Source organism: Hetaerina americana, unplaced genomic scaffold (assembly GCF_022747635.1).
Source record: "Hetaerina americana unplaced genomic scaffold, ioHetAmer1.1.p SCAF_31, whole genome shotgun sequence".
Taxonomy (NCBI): domain Eukaryota; kingdom Metazoa; phylum Arthropoda; class Insecta; order Odonata; family Calopterygidae; genus Hetaerina; species Hetaerina americana.
Window position 1 is genome coordinate 2,769,978 of NW_027286886.1, and position 19,659 is coordinate 2,789,636.

Consider the following 19,659-nt stretch of genomic DNA (forward strand, 5'->3'; position numbering starts at 1 on the left):
ATAAAAATCCATAAGGGAATAAAAATAATCATAGAAATGAAATGTAAAACCATTGAAAATCAGGAACAAGCTGTGAGCATGGCTGATCTATTACGAAAATCAACCATTGGTCGACATCAACGATTTGCATTTTCTTCAAGAACAAAATTAGGGAGGTAGATGTTTCAAAGTGAGTAACAAGAATATCTGTAAAACAAACAAACATCCTCAACAATGCTGAAAGGTTGCTTCTCATATGCTTAAACAAAAAGCTATTGCTATGCTACACCATTAATGAGAATATAATTTGTGAGAATGGAATAGTGAATTACACTAACCTCCACAAAAGGTTGTCTGGATTATCAATAGCTGACAAAGTATTAAAGGGGAGCTGTGCATGGTTCAAGAAGTTAATGAGAAGAATGGGCATCCACGGCATTGTGAGGAATAGTGAAGCAGCAACCTATGAGTCAAAGCTAGCAGAGAGCTTCAATGGTGACTTCAAGAAGCTTTTGCATGAGGTTCCACTGTATATGTGTAGCTGCTAACTTTCAATGTAACAATTCAATTTTCTTCATATTATGTGGAAATATAAAAATACTCTCAGCCTTTTCTGTCTGATACAAGGATGTTTTTTATACTCTAACCTGAAAAGTCACAGTGAGTCTTAAACATAGGAAAATATGGTAACTTTTTTTACCCCAAAATGTGTTCTAAAATGTGGCTGCTTCGTATGGACCAAGGGTATATAGGCATAACTTTGATCTAAAAGCACAAACCGATTTAGCGGAATAAGCATTTTTCTAACGTATTCTTCCCCACATTTAGCATAGAAAATGGTTGCCTTGATTTCAAAGTTTGATAATATCATTGCCTTGAGTCAGTAATAAGCAACAGAGTTTTAATATTTCGTTGAAAGTGCTTCCTGAAAAAATTCCCAAATTGTAAATTTATACAACGTAGCACATTTAGTTTCATCTCACATGTTTTGCTGCTGTAAAACTTAATCATTTAGGCTAACGGGGATGTCGCCCCTCAGCTAATATGGCAGTAATACAGGCAAAGATACATGGAAACTATCCTTTTTGTTTCCAAGTTATTAATCTGAGTTTGTTAGCAATAGAGAGTACATTTTTTCAGTTTTCCAGCCATTTTATAATGAGTAGAATTTTAGATTTTAGAACACAGAACTACAATAAAGTGAATAGCAAGCTGGATAGGTTTCATAGTCAAGCTTTCATTAAACATAGGATTAATGATTCACATCAGTTAGTTAGGGTGTTATGACCATAAAAACTGCTTCCAACAATACTCTTTATCATACTATAATAATAATAATGCTATTAAGCTGCTCCATTGTCATACTTACCAAATTAAAAGCTCCAATTCCCATTCTAACTCCACTTTCAAAATGAATTTTATAACTCTCCTTTTCCCAGTTTCGATTCTTTAAAATATTTCCACATTCCCTGCAAAAAATCACCATCGCTATCAATTTGAAGTTATATTTGACAGTACTAAAGATAAGTTCACCTCATACAAAGGAACAGAACCCTAAAATAAAATAAAGCTTCCCTTTGCCACTGCATAAGCTAACTCATTTCCAGCTATTCCAGCATACACAGGAACCCACAGGAGTGATTCTTTAACATTCTGACCTTTTAGGTCTAAGAGAGTTGGCAATCTCCTGAACTAGAGGAAAAGCTGTAATGTCTACATATGGTCAGTAATGCATTATATGAATGCGAGGGGTTGGGATGGTGCAATGGCTTATATACTGGCTTCCCAGCGAGAGGGCCCGGATTCGAGTCCTGGAGATGGCAAATATTTTTCAGTGGTATCCTGATCACTACTTGAGGTGCTTTATGGAGAGAACTTGGAGAGTATGTCATCCATAAGATGGGATGTTAAACTGTTGACCCCTTGGCACCTTTTGTTAAGAGTAAGCTAATGCAGATGCTGGGTTTCTCTCCACCCTTACTCCTTTCCCACCCATCCTTAATGGCGCAAATGACCTTAGCTGGCAGTCACCTCCACAAAAAACTACTACAAATACATGCAGATGAAAAAGCATCCCTCATTACAGTGTATTTTGCAAAGGACAAGTTTAAATGTAAGTTGTGAAAATGCTATTGAGTGAGTTCATCTTCATTTGGGTTGTGCCGTGATAAGAGGAAGTTATAGCCGTGCAGATCCACCCACTGATTTTGACCTGTCAGTGTGGATTGCTGCAACATTGGGATGTGGGTCAGCAACTCATTTAATCTTTGTTGGTACTCCACAGCAGTAAGGGATGATTTTGTACCCCCAAGAGAATTGAAATTGGCAGTCCGAATGGGGGATTTTCCATGGATGGATTTCCAAATGGATTTTCCCCCTTCCTGTATTCATTTTCATCTAAGCAAAACAGGTTTTCAACATAACGTCATTAAAATGAATCACAAGTGGCTTCATAGGTCTTTCGTAGCTCTGAAACAGTTCTGAAAGCAGAGGCTTAAACACAATATTGAATCAAGGGTGAGAGGTCTTCAATTAAAGCTTCACTGCTAAATAGCTGCTTGAGGACATTTCTTTATTGTCCAAAGTTGGCTCACCAAATTTTGAATAGTAACTCACGACCTTTATTATCCTCCTGTTGCTCAACCAATACATTAATGATGCATAATTCTCTGCAAACATCATTTGTCGTTTTTGCAAGTAATCGATGTACATGATTCTGTGTGTCCAAATGGCCGTACCCCAAGAAGCCATTGCCATCTTGTCATCTGATTTTGGCATCTTTGCCCCTTCTATGAAGCTGGATTGACAAATTGATTTTTTGATGAGCGTTTGTCAATCATTTCATCATTTTGTGAAAGGGTGGATAAATAAATATCAAGTGAAATATTTTGTGTAGTGAATTGCCTTTAGAAACCCACTGTCATGACTTTTTGTTCCCTCCTGGATTGTGATAGTGTATCCACATGTGTTTCGTACACAGTTATGCACAGATGCAGAAACTCAACAGCATCATGATGAAAAAGTGCCAAACCAAAATACGAAAATGATTTTTACACTCTGAAATTGTTGTATTGTAACAGCATATGAATCGACAACACTAATTGCATCTATTCTCCCTCGAGAGCTAATGTGGCACCCATATTGACAGACTTTTTCCCCACACACTTTTTCATGCAAATTTCTGATGCAATATAAGTGCTATGTTTACTCTCAATGAAGAATAAACACAATTGTATGGTTGATTCAGAGGTTGGTTTGGCACTTTTTCACCACAATCCTGATGAGTTTCAGCATCGATGCATAACTGTGTACCACACATGGATATACCATTACACTCTAAAGAAAAAGGAACAGTTAAAAACTGGGGGTTTCTACAGGCGATCTGGCTCCAAAGGCAAAGATGGTGAAATTGGCCAACCAGGTGATGGCCACTTTTTTTTGAGATGCAAGGGGAATCATCTACATTAATTACTTGCAAAAAGGACAAATGATAAATGGAGAGTCTTATGCATCATTATTGCATTGGTTGAGCCAAGAAATCAAGAAAAAACATTCTCACTTAACAAAAAAATTATTCTCCTCTCATCAAGATGGGTGTAAACCTGTGTAGATTCCATGATGAAAATTTTTTTAATTGAAGTTTGAATTGTTACAACCTCCACTGGATTTTCAGCTAGACTTCTTGAATAGCCCCCACATGATCAGCAAAATGCTAACATGGTATTTTTTCATCACAATTGACACCATGAAAAATTTTTATTTTTAATGAGGGGCGTCTAAAGAGTTCTCGTCCTTTCCCATTGATGGTATCACATTTTTTTCTTGTGTGTGCACAACTGTTAGTACATGCCATGCGAAATTGCAAGCCATTCTATCCAGCAGTTCACTGAAGGTAGCCATTTAGATCAGTTATGGTGCATGTGTCGTTCAAAATGAAAAAAATAAGAGTATCATATAGGGTTATTAAAATTCTTTGCAAAGAAGGTTTAAAGCCAACTGCATTCATTTGAGGATTGTTAATGCATACGGGGACTCCTTTCAATTTACGCATAGAAGAAATGGGTGGCAAGTTTAAACATTGCCGTGAAAGCCTCCAAGATTACCCATATGAAGGATGCCCAAAAAGTCCAACCATACCGGAAACCATCCAAAAATTGCACAATATATATACCAGAATTAAAACAACAACACATGTAGTGGATAGAGGCCAGTTTTCTGCTCCAAAGAAGGTACCATCAGTGGGGAAGGTCATGGCATTTTTTTGGATGCGAAAGGAATTCTGTTGTTTGACTTTCCTGGTAAAGATAAAACAATTACTGGGGAGTGCTATTCTAACCTTCAAACTAAACACAAAAATTTGTGGCGCAGAGGAAAAAAAGTTATTTCCATTAGGACAATGCACCAACCAACAAAAGTGTCTTAGTGATAGGGAAAATCATGGGATTTACAATATGAAGTGCTGGAACATCTGCTCTATTCCCCAGATTTGGCTCCCTCCAAATTTCTACCCCTCATGAAAACTCAAAAGATTTCCTTGCTGGTCAACATATTTTATCCAATTAAGAAGCAATTGTGGTGGTACATGATTACTTTGCAGTAATTATGGAAGAACGCTACAGAGATGGGATTATGGCATTGGAATACAGCTGGATGAAATGCATTCATATTAAAGGCAATTATATCAACAAATAAAACTATTTTGAAGGCATAAATTGTCATTTTCACCATCAGGCTAGGGATTTTTTAGATCACCCTCATATTAAGAAAAATTAAAATAAAGAAGCTGTTTGTATATGATGGACCGACACATTAAAAAATCAATGAATGCAGAGCCAAAGCCTTGAAGCACTCCGTGCATGAAAAATTTTTATAAATAGCTATACACAGTAATTATACCGCCTAAGAAAGTACTGAAAACCTGTTTGAGATTTTCATAAGTAGGGTATTGAGCATAATCCCAGGAACACTGCAGGAAATTTATCATGCAGGGTGAAATAGGTGTACCTAAATCTCACAGAAACTGTATGTATTAGAGATTTGGCTCTCAAAAAGTATAAATATTAAAATTTGATAATTTCTTAGTTCATAACAAATGAATCTTAAGCGAATACTTACTTATATGAACCATAACATGAGCGAATCTTCAGACCAGCTTTAATGAAACTGACTAATGTTTCATCTTCTATAAATGTCAGCATAGATTTGAGTAGTAAAGATTCAGCATAGCACAGCTCTGCATGGATTTCCACTGGAAATAGACAATTATCATGTCTAGTATAAAACCCTAAGATTTAATTCTGTTCATCAATTACAAACCACTGAAGGAAACCTCAAAAAATAAATGGAACCATGAAAAGTACATTAAAAGATTAAAGTATCTTTACTCACTTTATCCATTTCCTTAAGATAATCACAATGTCAACTTAATGGAAATATTAGCATATCATTGAGACAGAATTATGCACCATTATGCATATACAAGTGTATCATAATTGTGTAACTCCTAGAAATTGTATCACTCCAGGCTGTGAATTTAAGCTTTTTTCTCCTCATAGAGAAGTATTTTCATGCATGAACATAAAGGTATTTCAGTTATCAAATGTGGGAACAGTGTAAATACATACTGATGTAAATACCATTCTTAAACTTTTCATTACTCTCTGTAAGAGTTTATAAATGATCAGATTTTATACTTTCAATTACATAGGTGCAGTTAATTATTGTGAATTTTCATTTACATGCAAATTTAATACCAGTTTAAGACATCATAGTGAGTCATTGTGAGGAATGAGCAAAAATGATATACTCACCAATTAAAAGTAAATATAGAGGCAAAAATTTGCTTAACTACAGCATTAGTACAAATTATCCTACAATGGAAATCATCAACTCTCAACTCAAATACATAGATAATGCTGCTGCATAACTCAATAGCTACAACAGAGAGGCAGAATCACGCCACACTATGTGGTCAGAGTGGATCTAGAGAGCAAAATGCAGATTTTTGGCATTAGGGTAATGGGTTGTATTCAATTTTATCTTACATAATACAAGGGTGGTCCCATTAGTACCTGGCCTGAACTAGAGATGGCGGTAGTTGTTTAAAAAATATCACTGTATTAGAAAGTATGCCATCTATAAAGCATACAAGGTGTGATAAAAAAAAGACAGGACAGATTTTATTCTACGCAAACCGTTCAACGGATCGAAACATGACACAGTGCGCCATCTAGCGACACATCTGACAAATAAAACGAGAGGCATTGTGTTTGTTTACGTGGAGTCACTATGCAGCAGCAGTGGTATGTGTCTTAACCTACTCGTTTGTTGTTGTTGTTTTAGGGGAGGCGACCGACAGCTGAGGTCATTTGCGCCAAAGAGGATGGACAGGAAAGGGTGAAGGGTGGAGAGAAACCCGGCGTCGGCATTAGCCTACTCTTTACGAAAGGTGCCAAGGGGTCTGCAGTTTAACGTCCCATCCGACGGACAGCGTACTCACTCAAAGTGCCCTCCACAAAGCACCTCAAGTAGGGATCGAGATACATCGGAAAAATATTCAACAGTTCGTTGCCACACGCAATGGCAACATGAGGGAGCTAGAGGAACAGTGTGTGTGCGTGAAATTTTGTTTCTAACTTGGCAAAAGTGCTATGGAGATATTTGGAATGATTCAGCAAGCCTTTGCTAATGAAGCTATGATTCGAAGCCAAGGATTTGAGCGGTACATTCATTTTAAAATAGGCAGAACCTTCACAAATGAAAATTTGCGAACTGACAAGCGAAGTGGCCCTCTACTTCGACAAACCCCAGCCATGTGAGATTGGTGAATGATTTGCCGGCAAATTGCCGTTTAACTATTAGGGAGATAGCTGAGGAAGTGCACATTAGTTTTGGATTCTGTCAGACAATTATGACAGGCATTTCGGGCATGAAGCATGTCACACCAAAATTCATCCTGCAGGTGCTGACTGATGAACAGTTTTTGCTATAACCGGAACTTCCATGATTCCACAGCCACCCTACACTCCAGATGTGGCTCCATCAGACTTTTTTTTGTTTCCAAAGTTAAAATCAACCTTGAAAGGGCGCATATTCGACCATTTTGGGCATTGAAACTAATTGTACGGCAGACCTGAAAAGGATCCCTAAGGTGGCTTACCAGGCAGGGTTTGAGATCTGGAAGAAACGTTGGCAAAGGTGTGCTGAAAGCCAAGGCATGCACTTTGAGGGCGACAAATTCAATTACGCTGTATCCATTGAAATAAACATCAGTCCTGTCTTTTTTTGATCACACTTTGTATGTTTCAAGTTTGAAGACACTACATTGTTTAGTATTTGTTTGGCAGCCATTGATAGTGAACGTTTTCAATTAATTTGTGAAAGTGGAGAAAATTGGTCATCATTATGTGATACAATATTTTTATTAGAAAGGCCTAGGCCCGACCAATATAGAAGCTGAACTGGATTCAACTCTGGGTGAGTCTGCTCCTTCTTTACAACAGTAAAGTATTGAGTAGCAGAGTTCAAAAGAGGCCGTACAAAGTGTCAAGACAAGCATCACATTGGTTGACCAAATGAGGTGACGACTCCAGAAAGTGTGAAGAAAATCCACAAAGTGATACTGGATGATCACCAACAAAGTGCACGAGCTAGCAGACATAGTAGGCATTTCAAAAAGTGCGGTGCATCGCATATTAACTGAAAATTTTGACATAAGAAAGCTGTGTGCAAGATGGGTGCCAAGTTTGCTCACACTCGAGCAAAACCAGTGTCGTGAAGATGTTTCAATTGAATGTTTAGCAAAGTTTCACAGCAACAAAGCAGAATTTTTGTGCAGTTTCATAACCATGGATGAAACATGGGTCCATTTGTTCACACCCCAGACAAAACAACAATAAAAACAATGGCTTCAAAAGGGAGAACCCTCTCCAAAGAAGGTGAAGACCGTTTCATCTCCAGGCAAGGTCATGGCGTCGGTTTTTTGGGATGTGTGTGGGATAATTTTCATTGACTATCTTAAAAAAGGAAAAACTCTCAACAGCGAGTATTACGCAAACTTATTGCAGCGTTTGAGCAAAGAAATCAAGCAAAAGCAGCCGCATTTGGCTAAGAAGAAAGGGTTGTTTCATCAAGACTATGTACCAACTCACAAATCCATTATTGCAATGGCTAAAATTCATGAATGAAATTTTAAAATTGGTACCTCATGCCCCCTATTCGCCAGATTTAACCCCCTTGGATTATTTCCTGTATGCAAACTTGAAAAAATGGCTTGGTGGTCAAAGATTTTTTAACCGTGAGGAAGTGATGCCAGCAGTTAATTGTTGATTTGAGGAGAAAGCCAGTTCTTAATATAAAAAGGGCATCTTACTTCTTGAACATCACTGGGAAGTGTATACAGCTGAAAGGAGGTGATGTTTTAAATAAATACATTTTTTTCCAAAATTTTTGTTTTTTTTGTTGGGTCAGGTACTTCTGGGACTACCCTCGTGAACTAGAAAATTTGAAATGAGGATTTTGAAGGATGGCTTCTCTTGAATAATTTTGAGCATGAATTCAAAATTTAACCTCAAGCATGAAGCATGTTTAATTACACCATATGCTTATAACAGAATTCAATAAAACTACAAAAATTTTTGAAATATTTCTGACTCCTGGCACACTTCACTTATATATGCCATGTCAGGCACCAGGGGGCATACCAGTTCATAAACAGGGTGAAATCAAGTATTACATGCCTCACTGGCATCCCACTTCTGAATTAATGATGAGGAAGAAGAACATCATTAGTTTTAATATGGCTTCAATTCTTGTACAAACTGTGATTCTATTCTCGCTAACTTCAAATGGTATACCTGGGGAGTAATTGTCATAATTTGTCCTCTTCACCATTTTTCCAAGTGAGTTAGTTAATGTTGTCTTCCGCCTGTGCCTGTTACAGACAGCCATGCACTGTTTGAGAGCTTCAGATGCCACCTCAATATGCCTCTGAAATAGTAAGAAAAGAATGTATAGGATGTATGTCTAGGAGCATTAAATATTATAATTAAACAATAAATGCGTGTTATGTCATATGCCTGCCTTTGTTTACATTCCAGTGCCATTACACCACTGTATTAAATAAAGGATAATGAAGTGTGTAACTTGAAGTGTACGGTAATTCACATGCATGAAGGAATAAAATCCCATTTTGAGAACAAAAACTGGCATCGCACATGCCATATTTCCTGACCCATAAGACACACTGTGATTTTTTAGGCTAAAATTAATGAAAAAATCTTGGATAAGACAGAAAAGGATCTAAGTATTTTAATATAAACACTACACCCTATGAAAATTCAATTGATACACTTGAAAATTAGCAGCTTCATCAATTTTTATTCATTGCAGAATCGCAGAAATTCATCACCATGGCTGCTTAGCCATTTCCACAGCTTTTTCCATGGGGGTTGTCACTTTCCTCATTCATGATATAATCTTCACTTCCATCTAGCACATTGCTTATTTCACATTTTTTAAAAAGACATTATGATAGTCTCACTTTTAACTTTCTGCCAGGACTTTTTCAACCAATCACCAACACTAGAAATCAACAGTCATTTCATTCTTCCCATCCGTATGACATCATAAGTTGGTGCCAAATGATCTTTCTTTTGTGTTCAAGTTCAAGCTGTTTATGTACAATTGTAGATCTGGTATGCATGCACAGACATTTTCTATTTATGAATTTCTCACACCATGACATCGTCCTAAAAATTCAGCTGTTTTTATAACAATATCTATCACTAATTTTCTTACTTCAGTTAAAATCAGTTTCATTGAAATGGTAATCCTGTTCTTTCGGTGATTAATTATTCAGTTCTTAACATGTTCCTCAAGCTTTCACTATTTAGGAGGACATAAATGCAGTTCTCTTTACCCATACCTGAATATGCTAAATCCATATTCTGCTCCCTCATTTCTCATGTCATCATCTCAGTTGGAGGTGGTCCCAAAACACCTTTCAGCTGCTTTGTTTGCATGATCTGATGAATTCATATAGAATACATTATTGAATAAAAATTAATTCTGGTTTTTATTTTATTCAATAATGTGTTCTATCATCAAACAGACAGCTTAGCAATGGAATCTCCTCTGTCCCCACTATTAGCAAAATATTTATGGACAATTTAGAATCACAATTATTTAACTCCGGCTATTGAATCCCAACTAATATTTTCTACTGGTATCGCTATATGGATGATATTATCTGCTACTGAACTGGGAGTATAAGACAACTAGATGGTTTACTCAATCTTTCAAATGCTCAACACTCCAAAATTTAGTTCACCATGGAAATCGAATCCGGGAAAGAGTTGAACTTTCTTGACCTCCCATATCTATCATGGATGACAAACATAGTTTTGGGCATATTCAGGAAAACATGTTACGGTAATGAGATCATCCCAGCCGATTCCTGCCACCCTATGGACCAGAAACTGTCTGTCTTCCATTCAATGATACACCGACTTGTTAATTTAACCCTAACTATAAAAAATTTCAACCATGAGCTGGCTATCATAAAATTAAAGCAGTATCCAATGGCTATAATATAAACATTGTCACCAATCTCTTAAAGAAAAAATTACAATTTAAAGCTATAACAAAGATATGCTCCCTTACTCCCACACAAGAAAAGCCCACAAAGTGATGTCGTTCATTGTTTGTAGGGGATCTTTCCAATCAGATTGCCCAAAATGTAGTAAAAGAAAGTTTAATATATCATTTCATAATCCGCAACTCTGGGGAAAATCCTTTGCTGCAACAAAGACAAACTAAAACCCCTCTTACAATGTGGTAATTACAAAGTGAAGTGTGATTCCTGTGATGTGTGCTACATAGGCCAGACCGGAAGAAGTTTCAAGACTAGAATAAAAGAAAATGAAAGATGTTGGAGGACTTTAAATGAAACATCACTCCTAGCTAAGCATCTACTACAATCATCCCACTCATGTAAATTTAATCCTGAGATCCCACACTAGGAAAATGAGGGCCACAGACTTCATATTCTAGAGCAACTTAAAATTGTAAAATTGAATATGAATGTTCTTTTAAATTACAATATTTTTATAAACCACTGTCCTCTCCTTAGAATCCTGTTTCCACAGCAAACAGTGAAACTCCCTCTCTCCTACTGACTCCACCCTTTGCGTATTTCTCATCTAACCACCCCCTACCCTCCACTCTCTGTATGTGTTGAACAACCCTTCCCTGATAATGTCCCTCTTAGAATCACTTATACCACATCCCTCAACCTTTTTTTTGCAACACTAAGTTCCTTTTATTATTTTGTCAACAATTATTGTATTAAAGGCAACTATTTGCTATGCTTTTAAGACACTCTTATCCTAATAAAGGCTGAGTGCCTGTAGACCGAGTTCATGAGGAGATTATTTCTTATGTGTATTGGAAAATTATTTCTTTTAGAGACTAGTTATTTTTTTGTCCTGGTGACTACTATTCAGTGTGCACACTTGGATTACCATTACTCTATGGGTAATGTCCACTTTTATAAGTAAATCTACCAATTAAATTCTATAACTCACCTGCCCTATCTTCACTACTCTTCTCCCCTGTTTTCTAATCATATTACGGCCACTCCACGTTTACTATTCTCCCCATCCACTATCTATTACTCTGTATCTATCACTCCAATAATCTCCCCTGTCCCTTCATCTCACCTATTGCAAATCTATCTATACTTCCTCCTTCCATTCTCTCTTGATTTGTTTTAGCTTCTAACAATTTTATAGGGATTGAAATGACACAGTGGCTAGCGTACTGGCTTTCGACCCGGAGGGCCCAGGTTCAACTCCAAGAGACAGCAGATATTTTTCAGTGGTATCCCAATCCCTAGACGAGGTGATTTACAGAGAGCACATTAAGTGAGCATGCCATCGGTCGGATGTGATGTTAAGCTGTTGATACCTAGGCGCCTTTTGATAATATTAGGTTAGTGCTGAAACTGGGTTTCTCTCCACCCTTCCTCCATTCCCATCCATCCTTAATGGCACAAATGGCCACAGCTGTCGGTCGCCTCCCCTAAATCTACGACTACAACATTCCTCATCATCATCTTCTCAATAATCCACGCACCTATGTGAACCATTTTGGCCCTTTTCCAAGTTTTCCTTCCTTCTCATTTCAGCTTAATTATGAAAGGAATTAATGAAATGGTGACCAAAAAGACCTCATCTCCCCACTGCCAGGCATGACATCCTGCCTAAGTCCATCATTGCCAAGATTCATTTTCCATTTGTGTTCATCCATATTTATCATGGGAATGATAACTGAGATCGTTTCCTTTTGACTTCCACAATATTGCTTTCAATATGACACCATCACTTAATCACTAGATGGTGCACCAATGCAGTTTATGGTACACAGATTTGGCACTTATGCCATTTTGTCATGCTATCAACAAGTATCACATGGGTGATAAATTGAAAGTGTTTGAATAATGTTGTATTGCTTTGTTCAATATGCTGAAAGCTATACCAAACAAAGAGTATTTGCGGACAGCATTTGATTTTTTGTTTCCATTTGAAGAAAAGTGCTGCTGAATCATACCAATTACTTCAAGAAGCTTATGGTGAACACGTTTCATCGTGTGTGTACATGGTTTTGGCAATTCAAAAGGGATGACTTTGATGTTGCACACAAGGAACACGGAAAACTGCCAAAAAGGTATGAAGATGAGGAATTGAAAGCATTGTTGAACAAAGTTGATTCACAAACACAAAAACAACTTGCAGAGCCATTTAGTGTTAGTCAAAAAGCTGTTCTCAATCTCCTACAAGAGATGGGAAAGATTCAGAAGACCAGCAGATGAGTACCACAAGAGTTGAATGACAGGCAGATGGAGAGGTGCAAAAACACATTTGAAATTTTGCTCGCACCATACAAAACGTAATCGTTTTTTATTTGTATCATTACTGGGGATGAAAAGTGGATTTATTTGAAAATCACAAGCACAAAAAATCATGGGCAGACCCAAGCGCACCATCCACATCGATCGCAAGAATGAAACGCTTTGGCAAAAAGACAGTGCTCTGCTCCATTAGGAGCAATTAAAAACCTAGTGAAATGATTAATACTGAATGCTAGCAACAACAATTTTTCGATTTGAACCATTCGTTGCTTGAAAAAAGATCAGAATACCATAAGAGGCAACACTTGGTCATTTTTCTTCAAGGCAATGCTCCATCACATATGGCAAAACCGGTTCGTGGCAAAAGGGAAAGACTTTTACTGGTGTGGTTTCCACCAACTGCACGAAAGATGGGAAAAATGTTGAACTAGCAACGGAGCATACTTTGAACAAAGCTCTTTTTTTTATTCTTCTGAAAAAAATAATTTTGGAAAAATATCCAAATTTCATACTGGTACACCTGGTATAGCTGCCTCACTGAGGAACAGATGCTGAAAGGATTATTTTTGTTTGACTCTTACCCTTTGAAATAAGTGGCATCGGTGACCTTACCAGGAGCAATTATAAATGATTCTCTCTAATTACATCTCCAGGGGGTCAACTGAACATTCAAACCCTTCCACTGCATCAATGGCATTGTCCATGGGAAAATATTTTTCCAAATCTTATTTATTTTATCCAGAGAATACACAGAGAAATTCTGACTTGAACACCATTTGAAAATATGAAAAATTAATTCTGTACGGCATATATAAAACTCATACTTGATGAAAATGAATAAATTTTAACCAATTCCATTAATGATAAAACCTGCAATTATTATTCAATTCAGTTTCAGTTGCAACTATATAATAATAAAACCAACCAATAAAGCTGTTCCTTAGCATATCGATAATGAACCAAAGGTAGGTAAACAAGTCACTTTTGATGGGTGACAAAATATTTGCAGAACACAGTGCATGTGTATCATAGTAAATAATTCCTAAAATATTTTTCATTATACAACACCGATTTCCTTTATGTGATTCCATTAAAAAAGCCAAAAGTGTAATCTAAGACAAGGCTCAAAATGAGTTAAAGAACTACTGCAAGATGACAATGGAAAATATATCTTTGTCATACATCAAAAGACAATATATTTGGGATAAACAACACTCACCTGTTCAAATGTTAATAAAGCCTCCAGAAACTTAAATACGCAGCTCCCTAATGAATGGTACATACTGCTATTTGCCCTAAAACAGAATAATGAATAAGGTTGTGGAGAACAAACTGGCTTCACAAAAGTTGTTTCATGGTTTAATAAACTAGCCAAAGGGCCTACAAGCATCTAATGAATTTTTAAGTGAGTGAAACAATAAATGCAAATATGTGAACAAGGCAGACATTTCACAAATCATCACAGTAGCCTACGTTAAAAGTTTATACAGCTCAATGCTGAAAGCTCAAAAAATGTTAACAGTTTTTGGATTTCTTATCAGATACATTTTACAATATTATGCAGGAAGTGTCTCAGGTCAGTGGGGCAGTATTTTCCAGGCCACACCTTTGACCTTTGGTCAGAACATGGGTCATACAACAATTCTTTAGATAATCCATAAGATGGCACTTGTAGTGTTAGAAAAGGTTTGCTTTTAGTTAGCGTCATTACCACACTGCTGTTTAAGTTTCAGCCATATGCATTATGTGGTTTCATTTTCATTTTAAATTAAAGCTACAAACTTATGTTATTTAAAAAAAATCGAATATTATGAGTCTCATGCAGTGATTAAACACTTCTATTTAAAAGGCTTAACAATGAAAAAGACCTAAGCCAAGTCGGATGAAGTTCATGGCACATCTGCTCCTGTGCTTGTGACTCTTTTACAATTTATTAAATGAGTTTAAACGTGGCAATATGCCTACAAATGATGAACATCATTTGGAAAGTCCAGTGGAACTGACTTCCTCCAGACTTTGACAAAATTCACAATTTAGTTTAGACGCATCAATGAATCAGAGTTCACAAAATAGTTAAGGCCATAGGCATTTCACAAGGTACAGTGTTTTCAATTTTGCACAAAAAATTGGTTATGAAAAAAATCTTGGCAAGATGGGTGCCACATTTGCTCTTATTAGAGAATAAATGTAATTCTGTGGTCAAATCAGAGCCCTTTTCTGTGTCAATCCTGATGAATTTCTGCATCAACACATAACCGTGGACAAAACATGGATGCACTACCACACTCCAGGAGAAAATGAAGTTGAAACAATTGGTTTTTAAAAGCAACTTGGCACAGATGGTGAAATTAGCTGAAATGGCAAAGGCCACAATTTTTTGGGATGAATGTGGAATCATTTACATCAATTACCTGCAAAAAGGACATATGATAAATGGATAGTATTATGCTTGATAATTGCACTAGTCAAGTAAAGAAATCAAGAAAAAATGTCCTCATTTGGCAAAAAAAATTCTCTTCTATCAAGACAGGTGCACACCTGTGCAGATTCCATGGCAAAAATTATGGAATTTAAAGTTTCAGGATTCTCAAAAATTTTGATTGATTTTCGAATTAGTCCATCGCATTCAGTGTGAAGGAGCAGATTTGTAAAATGCTGTCATGAAAAATTGAGTAATATATCACAATTATTAGCGGAGCTAGGTTCAGAATCACTCACGGAATGAAGATTAGACTACAGTATATATCTCTCCCATCAATTGGAAGGAAGTCTCTTTAACGATGATGCTGAAAATATTACTACTTCAGTCGCAAAATGTTAAGAGAGATCATGTAAATAAAATTAGAAAGATTTTGTAGAACAGATGGATTTAAGATACTATTTTTCCATGAACGATAAAGAATCAGAATGACGTTATGCAACCATGCTGGAGAGTAAAAGTATTTTGGGTCAAAAGTAGTGTGGTATTTAATTACTCCTGCTACAGACCCTAGCGGTGGCTTGTAGGGTACCATATATAAGCCATTGCTAGAGCCATAATATGCCATTTGCAGCATTTTACTCCCCATTTACAAAAGTTTTTCCTGAAGTGGTAGCTCACAGAAGTGGTAGCTGGATAGCTCACAAAAATCAGATTCACAGTCACTAATACATTTACTGTTATCTAAGTGCACAATCGTTTTCAGGATCGTGAACTTAAAATGAGAAAACAATAGTTCACAAACATGGGATACTCAAGAGTGAGGACAAATGCAATAGGAAATTTAACCAGTGTGTGGCAGGTGAAGATTTTAAGTTTCGTGGAATATTAATTCAGAGAACAAGAAGTAGCAAATGATTCAGTCCATCGCAGGGGATGGATGCAGGCAGGGTTTACAGAGTACACTCAATCTGCCTCCACTGTCGCCACTAGTTTACAGATACTTCCCACGAATGGCAATAGATCAGAATAATGTCGTCTAACTGCCCTAGGGGGTTAGAGTATTTTGTATCACAGCAATATGGTGTTTAATAATCCCCTGACACATCCTAGCAGTGGCTTGAGGTTACCATGTATCATTTTAATATAAATAAAAACCATATAAGATATTTGCTAAGGTTTTACTGGTAAATCTTGCCACAGTTAACAAAAGGTTAAGCATATGATCAAAGATGAATCATGCACATTTAAACTGTGAAATTTCAATTGCATGAATGCCATTTCTAGATATTAGTATCTAATTGCATACTGCTTGAATACTGATACTCTATGCCCCTGTATAAATTCCCCCTTTTTTCTCAAAATATTCACCAGTAAAGATCTACCTAGGATAATAAAATAAGCAATCGAACATATTTAAACCAGCAAAAAGTAAAGGTAATACATAAGATCTCACTTGATTTTAACACTTACAGATAATATCTTGCCACATATGTTGTAATTACTCCATTTTTATTTATTCCATAGAACTGCACTTTGTGCATGTATCACAGGCATACTAATTTTTTTTAAGAGACAAATACGAAGGCAACACTTTTCATTTCCTATTACAGGAATTTTTTAATCATCAAATTTCTTGGGAGTTGAACTTTTTTTACTTGGTAGTCTTAATGAATTAAAACTTTAAGTTTTGGATGGGCATATCCTACACAACGATACATTTACTTCCTCCTCCTAACAAAGCAAAACCTGACATCCAACACTAAAATAAGGTGCACCTTACCCGGCCCATTAGATGCGCTATGATTTTTCAGGCTGGAATTAGCAAAAAATGATCAGACAAAAAATGGATCAGACAAAAGAATCAAATTACTTTAATGTTAACACTTTTTTTCAAGAAAATGGAAATTTTACATTTAAAAAAAAGCTACTTCATTAATGCTTATTCATTGTAGAATGACAGAAATTCATCATCACTACTGCTAACTCATTTACAAAGTTATTTTCAGTGGCATTATCACTTCCCTCATGCACAATGTCATTTTCGCTTCCATCTAAAATATTGCTAATTTCACATTTTCAAAAAGACATCATGATTGTATCAATATTAACCTTCTGCCAGGGCTTTTTCAACCTATTGCAAACCTTTTCAAACAATCACACTAGAAATTGATGGCCCTTTCATTCTACGCGTTGGTGTGACATCAAGAGTTGGTGTCTTATAATCTGTACTCATTTAAATGTCCAGCAAATCTTTAAAATATTCTATAATTCACCAGGTCCCTTTCTAATTCCACCTAAATTTACAAAACCCCTCAGACTCCATGCAGTCATACTAGATGCAAAACTTGCTTTATCCTTGTAACAAATTCCCTTCCCCAACTACACCTGCTCAAATATCTCCCATCCCTCCTGACTTCTTCCTGCATTTCTACAAATATCATATTTCTCCAACAATGTACACTTGGCACAGCTTTTTATATTGGCCAAAGCACCATGCCCCTCAATCTTAAAATATTGGTTAACACGATAAAGGTTATCTAGTCTAGCTCATACCCTTCCCCCTATCTCACATGGGGACCTACCACGAGCAATACAATCTGCTTCTACGAAATCTATCCTCACTTCTCTTAGGGCACCTTCCACGCAAAATGAAACGTGAAAAACAATACCAAGGCATCTCATCGGCTATCACCCATACACACACAGATCTCACTCCTGGAGATGAAAATCTTTTGATCAGACTGAACAATCAACTCATGCGATCACATTCCTCAAATTTGATCCTTGATGCACACACACAGTCACATGAACACAGATATATACACATGATAGGAGTGAGATTTCACCAGCGCAAATCAAATCCGTGGACTAAATCACGCCCAATCACTCCTTACTCACATTAAGATGGGGGCACGTGAACATATGCATGTATAAATGGAGGATTGTAGGAAATAGCTGTCAAGGATCAAACTTTTTCAATCAGTTCATTGTAATTAGTGACATGAACTGGAAAATCTGCTGATAAATTACCAACTCAGCCTTCCTTTGTGAAACACCAGACACATTTGGTTAAAAAGGATAACAGTGATGAAAGAATAATTTTTGCAACGATTTTTCTCGAATTCCGTGACTAAACAGATTTTTCAGGTAGGTGGTAGCTCTGAAAATTACACATGATCACTTGGCATGTGCTTGCTTGGTAACAAAATTATAAATTTTGAGTAAACATGATTTAGAAAAGTCACAATAATTCCATGGAATAAGATATTCATCACTTACACACTGAAAATAAAAACTTATTAACAAATTCGGAAAATCTCCATTTTTATCAAAGAAATTAATCATTGTGTTATTATTATAAGGTAATCTACTGGTTACGGTAGGTTTTTGGATGGATATAACTACCAAATAAATATTTTGGGACTCCTCACAAAACACTAAATTCAGCAACCTACTCTACACCAGGTTCGTCTTCATCTCCGAGTGCTTCCATCCTCCCTTCATCCCATCCAGCATCTTCATTCCATCCTTCATCCCATTCATCCTGTTCCTTCCCTTTCCTTGTTTGCCTAACATTCTCCCCTCTATTACAGTCTACAACATCCCACTGCCGAACAATACACCCCTCATACATTTTTCATGCTTCCACAGGATTTCTCCCAACAAACCTCTCTCTTCACCCACCATACCAAGTACTTCCTCATTTGTTTTCCTTTCCGTCCATTTCACCTTCTCCATTCTTCTCCACACCCACATTTCAAAAGCCTCCAATCTACGTCTATCCTCCTGCTTCAATGACCACGTTTCCACACCATACATAGCTACGCTCCATATCAAAGTTTTTACGAGTCTTTTCTTAACATCCTTACTCAAAGTCCCTCTCATCAACTCCCTTCTCTTTGTGAAAGCCTCTTTACCTAGTGCTATTCCTCTCCTTACGTCCCTACAGCTTTGGCCATGTTGGTCCAAAACACTTCCGAGATACTGTTTGAACTGCTCTAGTTTTTGACCTTCTTTTTTAATGTTTAGCTTAGCCTTTTTATGTCTATAAAATCACATAACCTTTGTTTTATTAATATTGATTCTCACCCCATACCTGTCGCACTGAATTTCCAATTCACTCAGCACTACTTGCAGCCCCTTGGCTGACTGACAAACTAAAGCTTGGCCATCAGCAAACCTAACTGATTCTACGAATTCCCCGTCCACTTTCATTCATACCTCCAGTTCTTCACATGCCTCTTTAATCATTTCCTCCAAATATACGTTGAACACCACCGGTGATAGTGGACAACCCCACCTTACACCTCTTCCTAACACTGACCATCCAGACTCCCCGTTCCCCACT

The 19,659-nt window shown here is 36.8% G+C and overlaps 1 protein-coding gene across 3 annotated transcripts in view; it reads right to left on the bottom strand.

The window, feature by feature from the left end:
* LOC139691252 (tetratricopeptide repeat protein 39A-like) overlaps nucleotides 1-19,659 on the bottom strand; it is a 48,645-nt gene that overhangs the window by 10,276 nt on the left and 18,710 nt on the right. For 2 of the 3 annotated variants that reach the window (XM_071589002.1, XM_071589001.1), the window contains exons 5-8: nucleotides 14,109-14,184; nucleotides 8,835-8,967; nucleotides 5,095-5,227; nucleotides 1,349-1,448 (exon numbers count right to left, since the gene is read on the bottom strand). In XM_071589002.1, coding sequence (XP_071445103.1) covers nucleotides 1,349-1,448; nucleotides 5,095-5,227; nucleotides 8,835-8,967; nucleotides 14,109-14,184 — 442 coding nt within the window. The remainder of the gene's footprint in view (nucleotides 1-1,348; nucleotides 1,449-5,094; nucleotides 5,228-8,834; nucleotides 8,968-14,108; nucleotides 14,185-19,659) is intronic. The other variant, XM_071589003.1, reaches the window with a different exon arrangement.